Genomic DNA, 24,115 nt, shown 5'->3' with positions numbered 1-24,115 from the left:
ATATATTTTTTAATCAATGCAGTGTTGTTGCAGCAGGAACCCTGTGAACTGTTACCTTGTCCTTTTAAACTTTTTGATACCGAGATACGCATAATAGTTTTATTGATTCTGTGAATCACACGATTCTCAGATTGTAACATTTCTAAAACCAAGGTCTGCTTTCCAAATCAATGGCATTTTACATTTGCTTTCAGCCAGGTGACCTGGTTGTCATTGCCTTAACCAATTTATTTCACTTTTATGTTCTTTTTTATAAATGCCCGAAGGTGATTATAAAAAAAAAAAAAACTGTGTCTGGATAAGTCTAAAAGAGCTCTTTCAATAAAAAGAAAATAAAATTTCTGTGTGAGGAGCAACCATGTCATAGTTTAATTGGTGACATTTTTCTTTCTTAGTGCTTGATGAAATAATGGTGCCTATTAGAGCCAGCAGGTCCTGGAGTCAAGGAACACAGCCCGTCCTTCAGCTTGCCCTGCTGCCGGCTCGGCTCGCTGAGCCCGGTCAGGGTGCCGCGGTGTGCTGGGGTCCCCCCTACTCTCAGCCATGCTGCTCATGTTGGCCCTGGCAGGCTGCCGGAAGGGCTGGGGCTTCCCTCATTTTCCTGTAGTTCCTCCCACAGTGCACTTATATCAGCGGTGCATCTTCTAGTCTCTTCGTTAAGAAACTAAGCTTCAAAGGTGGTTTGAACTGATGATAGCAGCGGAAAGTAACTGCAGATAGTTTGAGGCAGGAGAAGTGCTCCGGACTCGCACTGCTGGGGTGCAGGGCTGTCCTCTGTGTGACCAGCCGGTTCACCCTGCAGGGCGCTGTGGGGAGCTCGGCTGGGCAGGAACTGTCGTGCAGGATGGGGCCAGGGAGGGCACGTGGCTCTGCAGGGTGGGAGGAGGGCAGCCTCCTGGATGCGACCTGGGCCAGGGCCAGAGGGTCAGCAGGAGCTGTCTTAGGAAGGGCAGGCACTGCAGAGAGTGAAGGGCTGGGGAAGGCTTGGTCCACAGCAGGGTACTGAGTGCAGGGTGCGCCCATGTCCAGGGAGCATGGAGAAGCCAATGGCCGTAAGGCTCAGGCAGTTTGGTATGAAATCATACATGGCTTAGATGCTGGTTACTTCCAGGCTTTTTTTTTTGTTTTGGCTTTGCAAACAATTTAAGCCCCTCGAAATCAGATAGTTTCCTCTGCTTGAGAAGTCTCTCTGGGCCCCTGTGTTGCAGGAGGTAAAAGCACCCAGGAGGCCGACCAAGCAGCCTTGGGGAGGGGTTCGTAGGAGGATCGGTCCTAGGTCACAGGCATGTTACCTTCGAGCCTGGGTGTGTTCATCCGTCACCTTCCCACAGCCTCCTCATCCATAAACACCCAAGATTGACAGCTTATAAAAAACCTGTGTCTGGAAGAGGCTAAATGAGCTCTTTCAATAAAAAGAAAATAAAATTTCTGAGTAAGGAGAAGCTGTGTCTTGGTTTAATGGGCGACATCTTTCTCAGTTGACAAGTCAGCCGTGAAGATGAGTGGGTCCACCATCAAGGGGAACAGCAGGGAGAGTGGGTTGCGTCCTCAGCCTGGCTGTCGGGAGTTGGGTGCCGCTGCCCTGACTGCCCATCTGCCTCCACATCTGCGTGGCCCTGGGCAGCACAGGCCCTGTGAGGAGTGGGGGACTGGTCAGTGGAAGCTGCGCTGGCCAGGTGGGGGTATTCACTGGGTCTCGTCCGAAGGACATTCTTTCTTCTATTTTGTCTTTTTCCAAGGCATAGAAATTGCTTTAAAATGTGCCTTAAAAGTGACTTGGGATGCATCAGCCTTTGAATGTTGCTATACCTGTAATCTCCCATTTTATGTCAGGGTTTATGTCTTGTCTATTTTAGTAAATTATTTTTATGCCAAGTCACGTAGGCAGATTCTGTTTTATTGGGAAAAATCTTTATTCATGGCAGATTTTCCAATATGTGCTGAAATCTCACTGTCATGATATTTTATGTGTCTCTTCCAAAACAAACAATTGAAGAGCAATTTCAGTGGCAAAAGTTAACAATAAAATGTGATTAGCAATATGCTGCTTTGACAATTATATTGTTCTGTTCTGGGGAACAGTTGAAGCGAGCTTTAGTAAATCTTTGCAGTCAGTTGTATCTTTGCAATAGATTTTCTTTATGGACCTTTGGAGCCCAGAGGATTTAATCACTGGGATGTTAAGGGAGCGCAGGCTGCCACTGCGGTGCAGCAAGGTGTCAGGGATGTTTTCGCTGTGTGCACCCATCAGGTCTTTTGGTCACTTTGCACGGCAACAGGTGTCTCAGTCCTGAGACTGCATGCTGGAGTCCACCGTGCTGCCAGCCAGACTCTGCCGAGCCCTGGGACCAACATTTCTAAAAATAGAAGATTTAAGATTTTAAAATGCAAATTTATGCAAAGAGTAGCTGTTGGATGCAAGAGATAAATCTCCTTAGCCCTGTGTTTTCCTCACTTGGGGCTTTGGTGGTTGCTGCTTGGAGTTTCCCATCTATACAGAAGACAGCCAATGTATAGTACCATTCCCATATGAGCTGCAGATGGTTTGTTTTTGAAGGAGGACAGATTTGTGTAGATCCAGTCTTGGTAGTCTGTGTCACAGGCTCAGAAATGGCTTTCCTGGGCTCGGGTGCATCTGTTGAGTGATGTGCAGATGGTTATATGCCAGCTAAACAAATGACTTTGACCTGACCAGTGACACGTTAGCTAGGTAAATGGGCCGAACTAAGTGAAATCAACTTATATTAGGAAAAGCTGGCTAAAGCATAACTAATTTCTGTATAACCAGCCCAATTAGTTGGAGAGATGATAGCTTTTATTAGGATATGAAACCCCTTTAGAAAAGCTAAAATACAGCTGAGCAAATTTTGGCCACCCACGAGGCACATATGGTGAATGTGTTATGTGTGGCTTCTTCCACGGATGTGGAATTTTGATTTTCATTATTGCATTAGTTTATGTCTGAAGTGTCTCTCAGAAGTGCAGGTGTTAGAGGCGGCCCCCAGTTGTGGAATATTGAGGGGTCGGGGAGCCTCGAAGGGGAACACCCAGCTTGGAGGGAGTAGGTCATTAGGGGCTTCTCCCTCCCTACCCTCCTCTGCACCCTCCCGTGCTGCCTCCCCAGGCCCTAAGCCTAAGCAGACTGGGATAGAAGCCCCCAAACCCTCTCCAGCATAACCCTTTGGTACTTCAAGGTTGATTTCTCTCAGGGTTGGCCACAGTAGTAAACACTGACTTCTGCAGTCATCAGTTTTGCTTCTAGCTGTCATCTAAGCCTCAGGGTTATTTGAGAAGAAAGAGTATTTATTCATTCTTACCTGTTGCTAAGGAGATTTAATTAAAAGCACAGGAGGCAAGTAGGTAGCGTGATGAGACTAAATCAACTCCTTGTGAAGTTGTCAGTTTTGTTGTTTTTGCTCTTGGTTGAGGTGGTTGAAACAGAGCCCGAAGGGCCAGTGTGCTTTCTGCAGCACTCATGAAAAGCTGCTGGGGTCTGGTTCCTGGTCAGTGTGGCCAGAGCCAGCAATGCCCTGGCCTTCCATGCCCTGGCCTTCCATGCCCTGGCCATGGGGAGCCCAGCCATTGGGCACCGGCACTTTGGTTTCAGGCTTGTGTTGAAAAACCCCAGCTTGCTGTGCTCACTGGCTGAAACCGTGTGCACTGGGAGCCCTGGTGGATGGGACCATTGAAAGAACCCCTGGTGGAGGTGGAGGTCCCTTGCCGAGCCTGGAGTGAGCTCAGTGGGTGCCCGTCATCTTCGTCCCCACTCGGCACTGCCTGTCTCCAGAATCCTTCCGCATAGGAGCCTGTAACATGTAGTTCCGAGCAAATGGAGGAGGCCTGCACTGAAGAAGTGGGGATGTCAGAACACAGTCACCTGTCCGATTAAACAAGGCAGCACAGTGCTCATACAGTTTGTTTGGGACACTCCTCGTCTTTGTTTTCCTGGTGAACAAGAGAAAGCAGAATTTACGCACTGAGGCAGAGTGGAGAGGGAAGGCTTTCCGCAGAACAGGAAACCTGCAGCACTAAATCAGCCCACAGATTTACGAGAGAAGCAGAGTTTTTAAAACAGCCCTGGGTAGCGAAACTGCACGTGGGATTTATTAGTGGTACCAGATTGGAGGAAGACTGTGATGTGAGGGTGGGAAGGGCAAGTAACTGCAGAGGCTTTAGACTTTTCTCTCTTTATGCGAACAAAAACAGCACAAGCTCGTAAGCAGATTAAGCAGTGTGAAGGAGCGTGAGCTCCACGGCGTGGTCCAGTGCTCCTCGCCTTCTACTTGCCTGCTTCTCCTTTCAGAAACTGAACTGTGCCACACATTCAGCTCCGTGTCTCAGAACCAAATGTCCATAGCGACAGCGTCCGTGTGTGCGTGTGTAAGCGTGTGTCCCCACGTATATTCTCCTGTTTAATCACCATGTGACATTGCATGGTGTTACCATGATTATTCAGTTAGTTCCTGTTGCTGGACGTTTCTGCCTGCCCTGCTTGAGCTCTCTATGAGCCTGAAGACAAGGGGAGGACACCTGGGCCGTATCTCTGCACACTGGGTGCAGGCTCCTGGCTTTGTACCTGCTTTCCTCAGCTACCTCGAGGCAGATCTGCACCTCTGAGGGAGGAATGTGTACCTCTGGTTTTATTCTGTTTTTGCTGCTTTGTTTTATTATAAATGGAATTACTTTCTTACCTTCTTGTTCCACCCAGTTCAATATTAGTGTTTAAAAATGAGCGAGAGTTTCAAATACTGATTCTGTATCCTTTAGCTTTGCTGAATTCATTTGTTCTGTTTCTCAGTAAAAACAGAACTCCTTCCTCTTCAGTTCTAGCCAGTTTTCTTTTCCTTGCCTGTTTTCTCTGGTGAGAACTCACAGTAATACATTAAAAAAGGCTGCAGCAAGAGCAGACTTCCTTCCTGATCTTACAGGAAAGCATTTATGTAGTTTCGTTATTTTTGAGGTAGGATATCACTGTGCAATTCAGGCTGTCCTTAAATTCACTGCATAGCTCAGGCTGGCCTCTAACTGTGGCATCCTCCTCCCTCAGCCTCTGTAGTGCTGGGATTACAGGGAAGCTGGGATTACACACCCAGCTTCTTAGAGAAAAGCTTTAGTTTTCCCAGATAAATATATCAGCTATGGGATTGTCATGTGTGATCTTTTGGAGGGGGCGGTACTGGGAGTCGAGCTCAGGATCTCGTGCTTACCAGGCAGGTGTTCTGCTGAGCTGAACCCCTGACCATGTCATATGTGATCTTAATTACGTTGAGGCACATTGTTTCTGTATCTGATCTGATGAAAGTATGCCGCATCTTGTTAAATGCTTTTGTGAGTCTGTTCAGGTGATTATATGGTTTTTGTCCTTCATTCTGTTACTGTGATGTATTGCATTTATATGCATGTGCTGAGCCATCCTTGCATCTCAAGGATTAACCCCACGTGAACGTGATGTCCTGGGTGTCACTGCGTCGTTTGCTTTGCTTTTGAGGATTTGATTTCATCATCGGATACGAGGTTTTTCTTCAGAGATACTGGTCTGTGGTTTTCTTGCAGTGTCCTGCTCTAACTTTGTTCGCTATGAGGACAATGCTGGCCTCACAGAATGAGTTTGGAAGTTTTTCCTGTGGCTCTGTGTTTTAAAGGGGTTTGAGAGGGATTGCCGTTACTTATTCTGTAAAAAGGATCCCCAGGGAAGCCTTTAGGTCCTGGGCTTTTCACTGTCAGGAAGTTTTTCATTGGTTTTCCAGGTTCCTTACAGCTTATGCTTAGGTTTTCCTTTTGTGGTTTCATCTTGAGAAGTTGTTTAAGTCTCCAGGAATTTATGTTTTTTTTTTTTTTCAAATTGTCACATTTCTCAATATATGATTATTCATTTGTAGTTTTATGTGATTTTGCCTTTCTGTGATGTCAGTTGTGACATTGTTGCATTTATGATTTTATTTCTTATTTCAGTCTTGCTTAGTTTTTCAGTTTTATGTGTAGCTAAAGACCTGTTAATTTATGGTGGTGGTGGAGGTGGTGCTGGGGATTGAAGCCAAGGCCTTACACGTGGTAAATGTGGTACACAGCTCAGCTACCCCCGCATGGCCAGGACCGGTCAGTTCTGTCTCACCTCGTAAGTTTTGTCAGGTTGCATTTCCATTTTTATTCAGAATTTTTAAAATAATTTCCTCTTTGGCCCTTCAGTTGTTCAGGAGTGTGCTGCTAAATTTCTACATATCTGTGGATTCAGAAACTGATTTCATGTCTTGTGGGTGGAAAGAGTATGTGAGATGATTTCAGTCTCCGTGAATTTCTTTAGACTTGTTCTGTGGCCTGATGTTTATCCTACTCTGGAGAGTGTTTCATGCGTGCTTGGAGAACATATATCCTGCTGGTGTTGGATGGGATGCTCGTTTGTTATCTGTGTGAATTGACCCCTTATCAGTATATAGTGCCAGTCTTTAGCTTTTGTGACAGTTATTAAAGTTCACTTTTGTTACATACATAGTTTGATTAAAAGGTATGCTGAATGCTTAAATTAAAAAATTATCACAGTAAAAACATACAGCTTAATTAATCCCTTTGAGATATTCCCCCTGGCTTCAAACACCCTTATCTCTCATTTGGTGCAGTTTTTGTAAATTTTTTGAGGTTTGTAGCCCAGGATATAGTCTGTCTTCGTTTGTATTCTGTGGCTGCTTTGAAAAGAATGGGGTAAGTGCTGATCAGATTCTGTAGGTTGATGGCCGTGTTGAATTAGTCTACGGGCCTGTGATTTTCTTTCAAGTTCTCTCAGCTGTGCAGAGAGGATGGTGATGTCCTCAACTGCAATTATAGATCTGCTGTTCCCTTTGTGTCTGCTGATTTTCGCTTCAATGTTTTACAGATGCATTACTTGGATTACACATATTTGCGGTTTCTGCACCTCTTCTGTGAATTGAGTCATAGTGTAATTGTATTACTATCATTTTATCATTGTGTTGTTTCTGTGTTCCTACAATTCTCTTTTCTATGAAATCTACTTTTTCCCAATATCAATATAGCCATACTTGCTTTATTTTGATAATTGTTCACCAGGGATATATTTTTCCATGCTTTTGATGTTCAGCTTTTTCTTATCATTAGATTTTTAAATGAGTTTCTTAAAGACAGCCTATAGTTGGGTCAAATTTTCCCCTTAATCTACTCTTCAGATTTGCCCTTTCAGTGATGAATTTAGATCTTTTATATTTAATGTAATTATTGATGTTTTTAGTCATTGTCTGCTGCTTTATTTCATCTCCTTTTTTTTTCTGTTGTCCTGTAGACTGCTTGAGCATACTGTTATTTATAGTGTTCTTGAGTGTATTTCTTTGCATGAGTGGTTATCCTGTCATATTTTATGTATAAAAGTTGTAGCATGGTAGAGTTATCATTTTGAAAATTTAAATATACTTTATCTTCATGGAAAATTTGTTTTAAAAGTTCAGATTTAAAACTATATAATTGCAGTTTAACGAGATTCTAGTTCCTTGCCTACTTTTTAAAAATTCGTTTCATCTTTCTTTAGCACAGCTTTAGCTTTTTGACAGCTAGGAAGGGAGCGAAGTGAGTCCCTGTGTGTCCTCTCCTGGTTTCCCTGTGAAGTTCTAATATCAGTAGGGTACATCTGTCCCCAGGAAGGTCCAGTAGTTTATTCTGATTCCCCTCATTTTGTTGGTGTCCCTTTCCTCTGCAGGAACCATCCACAGTGGGTCCTCTCAGCCAGGACTACATCTGGTTTTTTGGAATATGTGAGGGAGAACAGTAGTTCAGTGGGGAATCTCGTCACGTGGAGGTTTGTCTGTGGCTTGAAATCATTGTTACTTAGTCACCTGAGCCACTGGGTACTGGGTTTAGAGACATTGAAGCCCAGGCCATGGCTTTAGTGAGTGCAGAGTTCATTGTGCAGATGGATGCAGAGCCCATTTATGATGGAGGGTAGGATCAGCAGTGGTAGATGTGTGCCATGGTGCCCCCACTGAAGTGGGCACTGGACTGCACTTCTGGCAGGGAGGGCACACTCTGCAGGGCTTGGAGGACTGCAGTGTGCGTGGTGGACAGTGCCCATCATCAGCTGAAGCATGTGCTTGCTCTGTGCCTTTCCCCAGCAGTGTATGTGCCTCACCTTCCTTGCGGGAGGGCGCCGTCTGCCGTCAGGGTTAACTTGGCCGTACCATGTCTCTGCACTCAGGTTTCTCTCTCCTGGGCTCCTGCAGCTGCTCCTGACTGGATCAGAGCCTTCGTCACAGGTGCTCATGGTGTCCCAGGTGTCTTTAGAGCCCTTGTGCTGGTTTGCAGTTCCATATCTGTGAGGTGAGTTAAGTCTCCACTCAATGGTCCACTTCCTGCAGCAGGCAGCAGTGTCCTGTGGTCAACATTGTGTCCCTCTATGTAGGTCTGGCTGGCAGTAGCAGGTCCTCAGTAAATGCCAATAGTTGTGAACATGTGCATGGAGTGGGGTCCAGACTGTGGGGAGCTTTTAATCCTGGCCAAGTTTGAACTTCACCTCATGTCTGCTTGTGGTGTTTGAGTTTAATCACGTCAGTTGGATTGGAGATTAGTAAAGCATACTTTTGAGTGTGTCCAGGTGTGTCAGGGAGGAGTGGTGCTGGCTGTCGTATCTGGTCCCTGTCCCTTCCTCTGGCACTCTCTGCTCTGCTCCCTGGCCACCATGAGCTGCACAGCTTTGCCCCCCACACCCTTCTGCTGTGGTATCCTGCCTTAGAGTCAGCTCACCATGGACTGAACATATAAATCATGAGCCAGACCAAACCTCTGCTCCTCTAAGTTGTGGGTCCTAGGTGTTGTGTCCCAAGCTTTAGAGGGTGTTGAGGATTTATTAGGTTTGCATTTAGGAGCTTGTACCTGACTGTGTGTTGTGTGAGGAGTACAATTTGGAATGTGTGAATAAAGCAGGGTCAAGGAAACAGTTCTTGTTTGTTACTAACCAGGGGTTATTATTCAGTGACCTTCCCATTTTACTGTGAGTGGCTTTTCTGTGTGGTCTTCTTATTCATGTAGTTTCTCCTCTATGATAAGGTTAGGGGAGGTTTCATGGGTAGCAGGCAGAGCCAAGCCCCCATGCTCCCAGATGCCCAGGCCCCAGCCTCTGAAACCTATGAATATGTTGTACGGTGGCTCTGGGGAGTTTTGATCGGGGGTGAATTAGTCTGCTGGCCTTAATGTGCAGGGCTGACTTGGGATCTAAATAATCATGAGTGCCCTTTACATGTGGATGGAGCAGGAAAGAAGGAAGAGGTGTCAGAGCAAGGTATGTGGTATGAGGGCAACCAGGCTGACAGTGGAGGCTGTGGCACAGGAGAGGCAAGAGGGTGGACTCCCCAGAACCCCTGGGAGGGAGCTGGTGCTACAGGAAGCTGGGCTCGGGCTGTGAGCTCGTCCTGACCCCTGCTTCGAGGGTGGCACCATAGTGGGGTGTTGTGGCTGTGGAGTTGGTAGCACTGTGTGACAGCTGTGATGAAATGGGAGCATAGCACCACGTGGTACTCTACAGTGGGTCTGCATGCAGGCCATTACGGGAAGCAAAACTGAGCCAGCTTTGTGGAAGTAGCTGCAGAGACCAGGTGTGAAATCTGTTTGGTCTTTTTTGTGTGAGCTTATTCTGAGAGCCATAAAGATGTCCGCATACATTTGAAAGTGTTTTCATGTTAGAATTCCTGGACTGATTCTTCACTAACACGGGCCAAAGCACAAGGCAGGTTCTTCCTTTCTGACGCAGCCCAACACAGTTCACGTGTAATCACTTTGGGCTGTCCTGCACACCTGTGGCAATTTCTAGATCTGCTGTAAAAATGAGTCATTGCTTTCCGACAGTTTTGCTTTTGAAACTGTGACTCGGGAGCCTTGTGAGAGAGTGCGCCTGCCTGTCAGGCTGAGATGCCGTGTCTGTGGGAGCACTGAGTTTTTATTTTATTTCACTGTAAAGTGTTTTATGGCTTTTCTGTAGCTGCAGTTATGCTAGTTTTAGACAAGTCATGTTCAGGCTAAGCCGTGGGGGGCTGCAGGGAGGCAGGTAACAGCATGGTGGACTTGGCAGGGTTGGGATAGGGCCTGGGCGGTGGGTGGGGGCCCTCCCAGGGGTGGGTGTGCAGGCAAGCAGTCCCCCAGGATCCTCTCATCCCTCATGGCCTTAACCTGCTTCAGGGTTTATTTGAGTCTTTAAGGAAGCCAGGCACTGTCTAGTGAAAGATATGTTTAGAAATGCACTTTTAGAGAAAGTGTTGCTTTTTAAAGTTAGGTCATGCACATGTGTCGCCATTTCTATCCGGTGTGTGATAGGAGTGTAGACTTTCTTTTTGAGTTTCTACCTGATGTGGGCTGCTCCTCTCCCAAGACTTGCTAGGTTTACATTGTATAACCCTTTGCATTACCTTTAAAAGACACCCAAGGGTGCTGGGTTTGGTGATGGAGGCCTATAATCCCAGCAATCTGGAAAGTGGAAGCAGGAAGGTCCCCAGTTCAAGCCCTGCTTGGGCAACTTAGTGATTCTGTGAGAACCTATCTCAGAAGAAGAAGGGGCAGGGCACGCAGTTCCGAGTGACAGCTCTGGGTTCACTCCTTCCTGCTGCACACACAGCACACTTGCTGCCTGGGAAGTGGGTCATCTCAGGCAGTAACCGGAGGGGCTCTCCTGAGTGCTGGTGATGCTGCCCCATGAGGACAGTGCCCGCGCACCTGTCCCTCCCCTGGGGCCCTCAGCACTCACTCTCTATGTAGGTGCACGGGTCTCCTACATAGGATTCTCTGCTTGCTTTCAGCTGGGACTTGATCTGTGTGTGAGGAACCAGGTCTGGAACTTGAGGAGGCGTGGACGTGGGATTCAGTCACGGAGTCAAACTCCTAGGAGGGAAGTGAGGCTCAGTACTTTGCTGTGTCCTGTCTGGCACACTGGATGGGAAGGCGCAGAGGCACTGTCTTCCGCCTGCATGGTTCACTCCACACAAACGTAGCATTTCTGCTACTGCAGATTATGGGGAAGACCCTGCAGCTTGCACATTTGTAATTGATAGAGATTTTAGTGTTTCAAGAACAGTTTTAAAGTTCCTGGGAGAATCTGATTTCCTGTGGACTGCTCAGGTGCCGCAGTGGCCGTGAGTGTGGCCCAAGAAGCTGCCCGCATCTCCCATGTGGCTGGGCATCTGTGGTCCTCCGGGGTTTTCCTTCTGAGTGTGCACCTGCCTGCCTGCTTGTGGTTTCCTGGGGCAGCAGGGTTTGTGCCTAAGCTCCTTCTGTGCACTAGGATGGCGCCATCTCTTTTCTGCGGGGCCCAGTAGCTCCTTACCAGGGCTTGGCCGTCCACGGCCCATGTGGCCTCTGCTCCGCCCTGGGGAGCCCCAGGGAAGAGCTGCTGCTCTTGCTGCTCCAGGAACTTGTTTGTAGAAAGTGTTCTTGCCTGGCCCTCACTGTGCTCCCCCCATGTACAGGAAGGTCTCCAGGGTCCATCTCTCATGTACTTTCTCCGCATCTCATTCTCATAAACTCCAGTGGCTTTGGTGGGCCTGAGTTCCGGCTGTTCGCTCTCTGGGAGCTCATCCAGGCTGCTGGCCTTGCCCTGGGTCCCTGCTCCCAAGCCGCCTGCCAACCTCATTGTGGTGTCCGGGATCACAGTCCTGGGCTCCAGTATTTTATACGTTAATCTGTTTCATCATGTTTCCATTGTTTATAGAGTGGGGGACCCGGAGAACCTTTTAGTTCCCCCTCCATTGTGGGTGGGTCCCAGGAAATTGTTTTCTGGTCCTGGGAGTGCAGGGACAGGTGACTGAGGGTCACCAGCAGTAGGCAGCGCCGACCCTGCCCATGGAGGACTTGCTGCATGATAGTAGTCATGATGAGTCAGGGACCTTCCCACAAGGGCCTCATTATTAGTTCATTTATTTCATGTCTTATTTATTTACTTTTTTTACTGCGGCTTCTAAAAACTTATTATTAAAGTTTTAAAAATTACTTGATGTTGTATATGTGAACTGTGACCCTAAATTTGAACCTGAAAAGTCTCCAAATTGCTGTTCTCTTCCTATTGGTAATGTTCTGAAAAGCTCTAGCTCTGAGAGCTTGGTGCCATGGGCTCCTGCCTGCCCCTCGGAAGGCTCTACAGGCTGGGGTGGGGCAGGCCGGGCAGGGCCTGGGTCCTGCAGCCCTTGCCCCACCTGGCCCTGCGCCCCCAGCTGCCGGTGCCTCTCTCCTCTCGGCCTCAGGCTGCCATGCATGATAGCGCAGGTGCTGAACCAGCTGCTTTTAGACCCAAACACTGTGATGTGTATCATTTTAAAAAGGGATGAAGGGGCAGGGTGAAATAAGGAATGAAGGTGTATTGTATACACATACCAACTGCACATCAGGAGTGCAGACATTGCTTATATGTGCACGTACTAATAACTGGAAGTTTAAAAAGGGTAAACGTATGGAAAAAGAAAAAGTGGGTAACAACTATCTTTGAACTGTCTTGAAAAGGAAGTCATGGGACAAGTTTGGGTGCAAGTATTTTCAGCCCAAAATTGTGTTTTAATCAGATTTTAGAGGATGAAGCACTCAGTAGAGCTCGCACCCCTCCTCTGCCCCCGGCTTTTCCCCTTAGTCCCTGGCTTCTCCCTCTCCCTCCCGAGGTGACGTCTGCCTCTGTTGTGGTGCTTTCTGGTGGCATCCTGAGACCTGAGTGGACCTGGCCATTCCCTGACCTCAAGAGATGTCCTCTGGATGAAATCACTATTTCAGTTCCTCTGTGTAGTTTGGAGTTTCTGAATTAGTGCTCCTGATTCAGGGATTATGGTCTAATCATTACATTTTGATACTTTTATTCTTGGCTAATATGTGTCAACTGTACAAGTTAATGGGTGTAAAGGTGCACATTTTAGCACATACCTGCACCACGCACAGATCAAACCCAGGCTCCCTTGCACACCCTCCTCCTGCCACAGCCTGCGTTGATCTGCATTCCGGTGGTGGTGGTGGAGGGGTTAGCTTCTGTGCAGGCGAGAGAGTTGCCACGTTAGGTTTTTGTGTCTGCCGTGTGTGTGTCTCTTACACACTCCTTGGTCTGGCCACTTTGCTGTCAATGACAGGATGTGCTCTTTGTGGTACATGGTACCCTGCTGTGTCTGTGTCACAATCTTGTCTTCACCCACTCGTTTGATGGGACAGGGGGCGCCCAGGCTGGGTCTGCATCCTCGCTCTTCTGAGCAGCGCTGTGGCAGCAGCAGCGTGGTGAGCAGGGCCCCGGCTGTGCGATCCGGTTTCCTGGGGATATGTACCCAGAAGCAGCTGCCTGCATTGCACGGCAGAGTGGGTTTTAGGTGTTTGAGGAGCTTCTCCATGGTGGCTGCACTGGTTCACATTCCCACCCTCAGTGAACAAGAGTTCTTTTTTCCTCTACAATCTCACCAGCATTCACTGTTTTTATTTTAGTAAAACCCAGTTCATTGGGATGCAGTGTCTCCATGTAGTATTGATCTGCCCTTTCCTGATGGCTCATGGACCGGGCATTGTTCATATATTTATTGGGCATTTGCATTTCTCTTTTGGAGGAGTAAATGTGTGTATGTGACTTGCTCATTTTTAAAGTTGAATTACTTGTTTGGGGTTAGTTTTTGAGTTCCTTGGACATCCTGGAAATTGGTCCTTTGTTAAATGGAAAGCTGGCAGATATTTTGTCCCATTTGGTAGGTTATTTCTTCAGAATATGGGTTGCTTCTTTGCTGAGTACAGGCTTTTTAGTGTGAGGGAATCCCTTTGTCAGCTTTTGTTTCGAGTTCTGGTGTGTTAGAGATCCTATCCTGAAGAGGTTTTCCTGTTTTCCCCTTGTAGTTGCATACTTCCAGGCCTTACGGTGGGGTCCTCGATGCATTTCAGGTGTGCTGTTGCACATGGTGAGGTAAGGGGCAGGTTCCAGTCTCCTGCAGGGGGATGACCAGCTTCCCCACACAGCGTGAGGAAGAGGCCTTTCCCAGTGGATGTGTTGTATACTTCTGTTAAGAATCAGCTGCCTCGGCAGGACATGGTGGTGCATACCTGTATTCCCAGCGCTTGGAAGACTGAGGCAGGAGGATCATTGCAAGTTCAGGACCAGCGTGGGCTACAAAGTATACTCAAGATAGCCTGAACTGCATAGCAAGACCCTGTCTCAAAAAGAGCCCCCTTCCCCCAAGAAAGAAAAAAGAATCAGAAATTACATATTCTGTTCCTTAAAAATATTTCAATATATATGCTAATTTGTTTCATCTTGGTTGTGGAGAAGAAAGTTCATGTTATTTTCTGTTTCTTTTTTGTAAGAGTCTTGGTATATGTCTTGTACTGAGAAACTACTACCTTGAAAATAATGACAGTGTAATAACTGTTATTCTCTTACTTGGTTATGAAAAATGTGGCTTTTTTCATAAAATGAAAGGAAAAAAAATCAGCTGGTTGTTGATGTGCAATTTGTTTTTGAGATCTCTATTCTTTTCCATTCCTCAGTTTTCCATTTTGGAGCCAGCGTGACATTGTTTGGGTTAGTAGTATCATAGTATTAGTATTTTTTCCCACTGTCTATTTCACTTTTTCTTCTTTGATATTTTTTCCCTTGTGAGTTTCACTTGCTTTCCCTCTGCTGAGTCTTGGAGATGCCTCGGTTGTTCATTAAAGCCATTCTGAAGTTTTGATGAAAGCATTTATTGTTATAAACGTACTTCTCCACACTGCTTTGTTATCTGGTATGCTATATTTCCATCTTCATTTGTTGCAAGAATATCTAAGTTTCCCTTTGATTTCCCTAATGACCTGTCATTTGCTCAGCAGCATGTTGTTAAGTCTGTGAATTCACATGGTTTCTGAAGTTTCTTTTGTTGTTGATTTCTAGTTTTATTACATTGTGTTCAGAGAAGACGCATGATAAGATTTTGATTTTGATTTTTTAAAAAGTCATGTCAGTCTTTCTCTGGTTTCTGGATGTAGGACTCCAGTAAGCATCTTTCCAAAAGCTGGTTTGGGGGAGATGAGCCGCTTGCTTTTGCTTATGCTGAGATCTTTGCTTCTTGAGGTGCACACAGAGTACCCCAGGGGTCATGGAGGTGGGTGCTGTGGTGCAGGGTGTTGAAAGGCACTGCGTGGGTGGTGGTGCCAGTCTACACATAATCTGGCCATGCCCTTGGTCCCAGCAGACACACGCCTGGTCTCGGTTCTGCCCTGTGTGTGAAGCACCTGTCTGCTGTGTGCAGGGCACTAGGTGGGCTTGGGAGCTGTTGTCCTCTTTACCACACTGAGCTAATTGGGTCTGTGCTAGTGCGTGGAGTGTTTGTGTGTCCTGGAGGGCGGTGCATAGGGCTCCGACTCAGAATGGTGTGGATTTGGGCAGTGGCTCCCGTCATCAGCTGCTGCTCTCGGGATGGTGGTGTGAGCCCCTTTCCTAGATCAAGCCACTCACAGGCCCCCAGTTGCACCGATCCTGGGCTGTAGCCCAGAATGGCTTAAGGCTCCCCACCTGCTGAGTCTGCTGTGTCCATCCAAGCTGGTCTCCTGGGAACCTGTGGAGGGCATCACCCTGCCTGATGGGGACACAGGGTGGGGGTAGCTGCCGAGTGATCACCAGGTCTTCGAGGTTCTCATGTGTCACTGAGTTACTGCCTTCCCCTGCTGTCACTCACCCACAGTGCCACTGCCCACCTGCTTCCTTTATCCGCCCCCCATGGCCCCACTTCTGTTGTCTGTGCATGATGCTGCTGTGAACATGAGATTTTTTATTTTTATTTATTTTAACATGAGGTCTTTTTAAGATCATATTTTGTATGTATACAAAGAGTGAGTTGCTAGATCATATGACAGCTCTTAAAGTTTTTAAGGAACCTCTATAATAATTGTAATGCCTCAGCATAGTATAAAAATTACAACATCGTCACCGATATCTGTTCTTTTTTGTTGTTGATTTTTTTTTTTTTGTACTGGGAATTGACCTCATGACCTTGCGCTTGCCAGGCAGGTGCTGTGCTACTGAGCTGTATCTCTGGCACTTTTTTGGGGGGAGCTGGTAACCAGGAATAAAACTCAGAACCTTGCACTTGCCAGACAGGCACGTTGTTATTCATTTAGTAGTGGCCAAACTAATGGGTGGTATCTCATTGAGACACTGAGTTGTATTTCCCCTTTTCTCTTTCAGTAGTAACACTGGGAAGCTTGGTATATGCTCCTTGGTAGTTTGTGTATTTTCCTTGCAGAATCATCTGTTCAGATGTTTTTGTCGGTATGCTGGGTTCTGGCTGAGATGTAGGAGTTCTTCACATGTTCAGTGCAGGAGCCTCTCGGCAGATGCATGACATGCTGGTGGTTTTCTCACTCTACAGGTGTCTTCTTACTCTGTTGGTTCTTTGCTTTGGTAAGCAGAAAGTTGTATGTTTGATGGATTTTTAAAAAAACCAATTGTCTTTCATTTACTGTCTGTGGTTTTCATATGATACCCAAGAATTCATGGCCAAAAGTAGTGGTTTAGAGTTTTTCCCTGTGTTTCCGCACAGGGGTTTTGTAGTTTTAGGTGTTGCATTAAATCTTGACTCCGTTTCATTGTTGTGTATTAGGCAAGGTGCCAGCCTGGCTGATTTTGTGGGGACATCCAGCCTTGAAAGCCCTTTCCCCACCCCATAAGCATCATCAAAGCACAGGCTTCTCCTGGCCTTCCATGTCCCCATCCTGGGAGTCTGTCTGTGTCTGTCTGCTGCCGGTACCGTGCCCCTGGTCTGTCTGTGTCTGTCTTCTGCTGGCACCATGTCATACTGGCAGACATCACTCTGCAGTGTGTTTAGGAGCCACCCAGTAAAGAGATGGTGTGGGCTCTCTGGGTTCACACTTTTTTCCCCAGGTGACTTTGGCTACTTGGTTTCTCTTTAAAATTCCATATGAATTTTAGCATTTTTTTTCTACTTCTGCAAAACATCATTTTTTAAAGGTTGCATTGATCTGTAGATTGCTTTGAGTAGTGTAAACAGTTTCATAATAGTGTTTCTCCACCACAGACACAAACCTCCTGTTTGTGTCTTTGATTATTCTATTAGCAGCCCTTTGCAGTTGTTAGCGACAAGTCTTTTATCTCTGTGGGAAGGTTTATTTTGAAGTATTTTATTCTTTTCGATGTTATTATAAATTATCAGGTTGTTTTCCTTGTTAGATTGCTTAGGTATTGTATATGCTGTGGTGATTTTTCCATAAATTCTGTATCTGCACTTAAAGTGATTCTTCCTTACTATTCACATAATTCAGAATTGGACATTTATATAACTATGAGGTGAACCTTAATGAGTGTGCTGTTTACAACCCTCACCTTGATTGATTTTCCCTTTTCTGTGTCAGTCTGAGATGGATAAAGCACCCAGATACCAGCTTGGCTCTGGATGTTTCTCCCCCAGTCCAGTTTCAGGCAGTTGTTGCCACATTATTGGGTGTGTGTGTTAATGTTTATGATTTTGTTACTATGCTTTGATCTGTAATTGAGACTTGTTTCTTTAATTTACCCATTATGATATTTCTTTCTTTGGGTTTTAGTACAAAGTTAGAAGAAAAACACAAGATGCAGTCTGTGTGATCATTGTGTATCTTTTCCCCATCTCTGCTCTGCCCTGAGATAAAATTCTTCTCAAATGAGAGGCTTTCCCCATTCAACCCTCTAGTTTCTAATGCACTCCATTGAGAGCTGTCTGGGGATGCGTTAATTAGGGACCTGAGGTTGTAGTGAAGTTCCATAGAATCCTCGTGACCCTCTGGAAGCCTGTGTGCTGTGGAAGGGGTCTGTGAGTCGCTCCAAGAGCAGGTGAGGAGCAAGGTGCCTTCCTCTGCGGTGCCCCTGTGTGTGTCCCGTGAAAGGTGGCACCCAGGACTCACACCCGATGGCCATGGGGAGCTTCCTGCTGGAGGACAGCAGGCCTGCGGTTCTGGTCCCTGATAAACAGGCGGTCTAAATGTCACAGAAGTTCGCTGGGTGAGGGCAGGGAGGTGGCTGGGCATGAACAACATGGAAAGAGGGTACCATGCTGGTCACCTTCCTAGGCTGACACAGGAGGAGCTGCCTGGGTGGAGACCTCTCCAGCAGGCGATGCGTTACTGTGAAGTGAGACAGTAATTATGGTGTAACACTTTCCTAACAAATATAAATATAAAATAAAGCATTCATCTCCCGAAGGTTACTTCCTGATTGCAGAACGGGTAAGATTTTAGCTGATCCGTCTCTTCTCATTAGTCCCATGGGGCTTCATAGCGGAAAGGAAATGAGGCTAATTTGTGCCTGCAAATCAAATTGCCATAAAAGGTTATTTCAATAAACAGGCAAAATCATAATAAAATAATTTACTAAAAATGGGAGCTAAGAGTATGCTTAATGGAACGAGATTAGATTTAATTTTCGTACTGTTTCCATCATTAAAGGGCCATTATCTTTCCTGAAGCCGCCTTCGGGCTCCTGCCACGCCGCAGCGTGGGGCTCGCTGGGCACTCGAAGAAGGCTGCGTGCTCCATTAGGAACAAAAATAGCTGACATTATTCTGTTCTTTCATGTTTGCTATTTGATATCTGTCCGTGTCTCACAGCCAGGGTTTCTTATATCTGCTTTCTCACCTCATCTCCTGAAAGCCATAAATATCATTGTCTAAAAGCTTCCGGAGGAAAGAAGTTGGATTCCGAGGTTGAAAACAAAGCTAGTCTCCCTGATGAAAGTCCCCGGCGTGCAGGTACAGAGTTCCACAGGGATCGTCTGGCTACACTGACGCCTCTGAGCACATCTACTGCACCATCGTGTGAGGATAACAGCAAACAGTGACAGCGCTGGCCCCTCCAGCTGTGCAGAGCTTGACAGCAGAGTCATGGAGAAACTGAGTACTTCAGGACCCCCGGCAGATGCTGCCCTTGGGTTTCCCATCTCAGGGAGAGGGCGCTGGCTGGCCCAGCCCAAGAGCCAAAGCCTGTTCCCTCGGGGGCAGTGTGAAGTCACAGCCGAGTGCCCCTGGGGCCCAGGGTGGCAGGAAGGGGTGCTGGGTTAAAGGAGGATACGGGAGGAGAGGCCCAGGAGCTGACTCCTGGCCGCCCAGCTCCCCTCCATGGTTAGGATGGTGGGATATTTCTAGTTTGTTTTGAATGAATGCTGAGGAAATGCACAGCACTTATTGACCAGGCTGATCGCAGTGATCCATGCACTGTGCTGCACTCGGCTAGAGATCGAGTCTCCCGGTCTAGAGGTTTCCAACGCTGCACTGTGCTGTTGCTCGTGGACCGGAAGCTTTGGGTGACAGTGCCCTTTCTTCCACTGCCCCACAATGTGAGGCCTCACCTCTCCTCAGGGTTGTGAAAGACTAGGGCCTGGGACAGGGTGGACAGTGGGAATGTGGTGACCTTGGGCACTGCAGACCCCAGTGCTAAGCCTGTGTCCCGAGACCAAGTCCCCACCTTGTCATGAGGAGGAGGGCGGTGAAGGCTGGGGGAGACTAGCACCTGTTCCTGAATGGTATCTGTGGGGACAGTGGGAAGCAGGGAACAGCAGCGGGACAGGCCAAGGAGTGCTTTCAGGTCAGCAGTGGCTTCCTCGGAGAGGAGAGGACAGAGGCACAGTAAGCCCTGGTGAGTGCCTAGGCAGGTGTGGTCACTCGCTGGAGAGACAGGAAGTCCATGCTCAGAAGAAGGGGAGGATGAGCCTGGTGCTGTGTTGTAGCCTTGAGACGGTGCCCAGAAACAGCATGCTGTTCGGGGGGGGGGGCGGGGAAGCCGGCACGAGTGACCACCGTGGGAGATGCCAGTGGCTTCCATCAGAGTGGCTCCGTGTTCCTGCCCGGCTCAGGTCTCCACCTGGGCTTGGCTGTGGTGTTTGTACTCATGTTTTCTTCAGCTCTGACCCACGCCTAAGACAGACAAATGTGACTGCAGCTCATGGTTCGTTGTGGTCAGTGAATGCATTTTCTACTGGACCGTGCAGACCTCTACCAAAGCTTTAAAGAGTTAGCAATATCTGTTGGAGGTTTGCAGCAGAGTGGCATGGATACAGCCACAAATGGTCAAATGGTTGTGCTGGCGAAGCGCCTGGGTCAGGCGCTCACTCCCATGGTGTCCTTCTGGCGAGAGAGCACTAGAGTCTGCATCCTGAGCTGGGATGGGGCAGCGCAGACAGCACAGGGTCTGTCCCCCGGACTGGGGGAAAAAATAATGGAAAATCATCAGAAACACAGCAGAAGCAGCAGCCTCTACCTCCTGGGACAAAACTCCGGCTTTCACTGTTGGCTGCAGGCTCCCTCCTGTTCCTTAGGGAGCTGGACCTGTTCGTGGGGCACAGTGTGGCACAGATGTCAGTGTAGCAGCCCCTACTCAGACATCTCCCCCAGACTCTTCCTCATGCCCGATCCCCTGGGTGCCCTGTTAACTGCAGATTGGAATCAGCCTCACCCAACCTTGTTGCCGTCCTTGATTGGGATGCAGCTGCCTGCATCGGGAGAAAGGGGTGGAAGTGCCCCACAGCAGCCTCTGATCAGGTCATCCGCCCTCCAGGTCTGCCCTTGCTTTGCAGCCAGGCCCGAGGTGTGGGTGTGGGCCCACACTGTTGCCCTCTGTCCCTAGCCACCCCTCCGGCTCTCCAGATGAGGATTCATCCCTGTGAGTAAGACTAATCTTATTAGAGTTGCTGGAGAGGTGACATGGCTCAAATTTGATGAGTGTTAGTTCCTGTCTGCACCTTCTCAGCAGCCCTGTACCTGCCTCCCATCATCCCTCAGCAGGGAATTGTGACCCAGCCCAGGAAGCAGCTGCCTTGTCCCCGCAGCAGGAACAGCACCTCCGACCTGAGGCCACCCTCCCCTGTATGACTTTGGAGCCTGTTTCCTTCCAAGAAGGCAAGTAGCTGAAGGCAGCCCTTCCCTTTCCATGAAGCCCTCACTGGATCCTGGATGATGTTCAGGGCTGTGAATGGTTTGAAAACTAAGAACAAAGAAAATAGCTGTGTTTTTAACTATTCCAGCACAGGAAGGCACCCTGCCCTGTGTGTCCCAAGGAGCGTGCCTGCTGAGGGAGGGTGACAGCCACACGCCACTCTGCCTGCAGCCAGGTCCCAGCCGGCTGGACCTGATCCAGGATTCCTAATGTCCAAGGACCACAGAGTTTGAGGACTCAGCTTTTCTACTGCAGGATTAAGCCATGGGATGGAGATCCAGGGTTTTGTGAAGAGTGAGGCGTTAAAATTTGGGGCAGAAGCCCACAGACAACTATATTGAGAGACAAAAGGCCCATAGCTCTGTGAATTATTAAATGAATTATTAAATGATGGGGCAAAAAGCATGCAGGCTCTGAGGTGGGTGAATGGTTTCACTGTGGGTGAAGGCACCAGGCCGTGGAGTATGGAGCAGCTACACAGCAGGGAGTTTAGACCAGTGAAGCGGGTTGTGTCCAGCCTGTCCTTCCACTCTCCCTGCAAGGGGCTGCCCACCCTCCAGGCAGTGCTGCCCACACCGATTCCACCCACTAAGGGTAGGTTTGCGGGGTGCAGACCTCCTTAGGCCATCAGGGAAATGGTGGAGTTGGGCAATGAGATGCATGTCTGAAGTGGACGCACCTGCAGTGAGAGCGTCCTTTGTCTGTTGAGGAACGGCGTTTCACCAGGAACAGCACAGCTGTTGGCTTGGCTCTCCTCCCTGTGTACCATTTTCCCTTCATTCTGAGTGCCATGATGCTATGCCAGGTCATTGGGGTGCTCCTGATCACCCTGCCTTGCTGGCTGCAGGGCCCATGGGTGAAACTGGCACCAACATCGCTTTGCTTCCACATTTATCTTCCTAGCTGCTGTCAGCAGCTGTGGGGACAGTGACAGCCGCCGCAGACCTGCCATAGGTGCGTTCCTGACCGAGGCCTTTAGCACCAGTTTGGACAGCAGAGCCTTAGGAGTCAAGCGAAGGCCCTGCTGCGAAGCCCGACACTGCTACTCTCCTAGAGTTGCCCGCAGCACGGAAGGCTGTGTGTGCCCCTCGCAGTCAGGGCTCCTGGCGCTCTGTCTCTGGTGCTCACTTGCGTGCAGCTAGGGAGGCTGCTGTTTGGGAGGTCATGTATACAGGGAGAGGCAGGCGGGGTCTGTGTCCAGTTCCTTTCTGGTCACAGGTGGGCAGGGAGGAGGGGCTGTCCCACCATCCACTGGGAGGACACCTTAAGGGCTCTGAGGAAAAAGGTGGAACACTGGCTCCTCGACATGTTCACTGGTCGGGACAAAACTCAACGAGTCCCACAGACAAGGACCAGGAGGCCAAAGGGCCATGTGCACAGGCTCAGGAGCTCATGGAAGTGTGGGAGCCGTGTATGATTCCATCGCTGTAGGTTATCAAACTGCATGTTGCAGATGATTTCTCGGGAAACGCACATAGCCAGGGATCCAGGTTAGATAACTAAGGAGATTTTACAAATTGGAGCTCTCCTGGCAAGTGTGTACTGAGGGCTGGTATTTTCTCGAGAGGCTTTGCCAGATCTGGGGGAGCAGACAAATGATACAGGTTGAAGTAGACAGGGAAGGCAGGCCACAGGGAGCTCGTGCCAGACAGGTATCACCCACCGCAGCCTCACTAACCATCAGTGCAGCGCCCAGACACATGGTGGGGGGACGAGCAGGGGCTCAAGTAGGGTACCATCCTGTCCCTTGGGCTGAATTTCTGCCCCCTCGCTTGGCGCTGGCTGTCCCGTTTCCTTCCAGGGCACCTGTTGCCTCCCAGCAAACCACGTAATTATTGTGTGCATGGAGTGTTGTCTTTGACTCAAGCTGAGGGCAGGGTCTGGCCTTATGTTCTTCTGCCTTTGTTCATTGGGCTAAGCCATGTACCTAGGCACCTCATAAATCCTGATGCCTCATGGGGCCTGGGCTGGTTTCAGAGCAGGAAGGCACAGGAGTGTGAAACCTAGGATGTGAATAAAGCCGGTGGCCTCCGTGTTCTTTGGGTCCTGTGGATGGGGTTGTGCTAACTTCTGCCTGGGCTGGGGGAGCTGAGTCATGGGTGGAAAAGCTGTGCTGTCTGTGTGGCTCCTCTCAGAAGGCAGGAGTATTTCAGAGACACAGTGAAGTAAAATTTCTGTTGAAATGAACTCCCTGAGCAGTACTTTAAAGGAGCAAAAGGAAAAGGGAGGCCTTCTCCACTGTTGGTGGGAATGCAGACTGGTACAGCCACTGTGGAAATTGGTGTGGAGGTTCCACAAAAGCTAGGACTAGAGGTTCCATCTGGCCCAGCTATTCTGGACATGTTCCCAAAAGAATTAAAAGCATCACGCCATAGTGGTATTTGCACACCCATATTTATAGCAGCATTTTATAATAGCTAAGTCTTGGAAACAGTCCACCAACTGTAGAAAAAAAAAGATGTGGGGTGGTTTTCTTTTTTTAGTACAGTGGCACCCTCTTTCCCCTTTACACCAGTGCACCGCACTGCCTCAGTCTACTCCTGGAACTCAGACTTCATTTCAGAATTACATGAAATATTACCATTTCATATGATCTATGTTTAACTTAATCTGTGTTTTAAGTTTTAGTAAAGTTTAGATGAAGAGAGAAAAGCAAGTGATTTTTGTGATCCTTTAAAACTCCTAAGGAATTACCTTATTTGTGTCTAACACAAGATAATAGAGGCTGAAGAATCACCCATTTTGGCTAGCCTCTATTTTGGGGTCTGCGTTTTCTCTGGTGCAGGGAATGGGATGTGGGGAAAGCAAACACTGCAGGTTCCCTGAGTAGCTCTCTGCATGGGAGCAGCAGTGCAGAGAGTTGTGTCCACATCCCGGAGGCCGAGGCTGAGGCAGGCAGGACCCTAGCTGGGGGTCTAGGACTGTAGAAGGGTGGTCCCTGCGGGAGCAGTGTGCGCTTGTGACCGAAGACTCAGTGTGGTCTCCCGCGTCCCTCATGCTGTGAGCCCCTCACTGAGCTGCCCCTGGAGGTGCGGTTGTGCCTCCTCGTGTGGTCCTGATGGAGCTGTGGTCTTTCACAGGGCCGTCGGGAGAGCATCCTGGGCAACACCACGCAGAGCGTGATCGCCCTGCTCAGCAACCTGGTCACCTGCCGAGACTCAAATGTGAAGCTGCTCTGCGAACAGGGTGAGTGCCGCCTCCCAGTGCGTGGGTCTGCCCCGGCAGATATCGACAG

General features: G+C 48.3%; 1 protein-coding gene across 8 annotated transcripts in view; it reads left to right on the top strand.

Moving 5' to 3' along the window:
- The window catches only part of Ulk4 (unc-51 like kinase 4), a 330,250-nt gene that overhangs the window by 173,775 nt on the left and 132,360 nt on the right, over window positions 1-24,115 (top strand). For 7 of the 8 annotated variants that reach the window (XM_063260957.1, XM_013160183.3, XM_063260958.1 and 4 more), the window contains exon 32: window positions 23,961-24,066. In XM_063260957.1, coding sequence (XP_063117027.1) covers window positions 23,961-24,066 — 106 coding nt within the window. Of the gene's footprint in view, window positions 1-23,960; window positions 24,067-24,115 lie in introns of those variants that run through there. The other variant, XM_063260960.1, reaches the window with a different exon arrangement.

This window comes from Cavia porcellus, unplaced genomic scaffold, assembly GCF_034190915.1.
Source record: "Cavia porcellus strain 051 isolate PalLab524CR breed Dunkin Hartley unplaced genomic scaffold, mCavPor4.1 scaffold_14, whole genome shotgun sequence".
NCBI classification, from domain to species: domain Eukaryota; kingdom Metazoa; phylum Chordata; class Mammalia; order Rodentia; family Caviidae; genus Cavia; species Cavia porcellus.
This window is presented reverse-complemented; position numbering and strand designations above follow the sequence as displayed.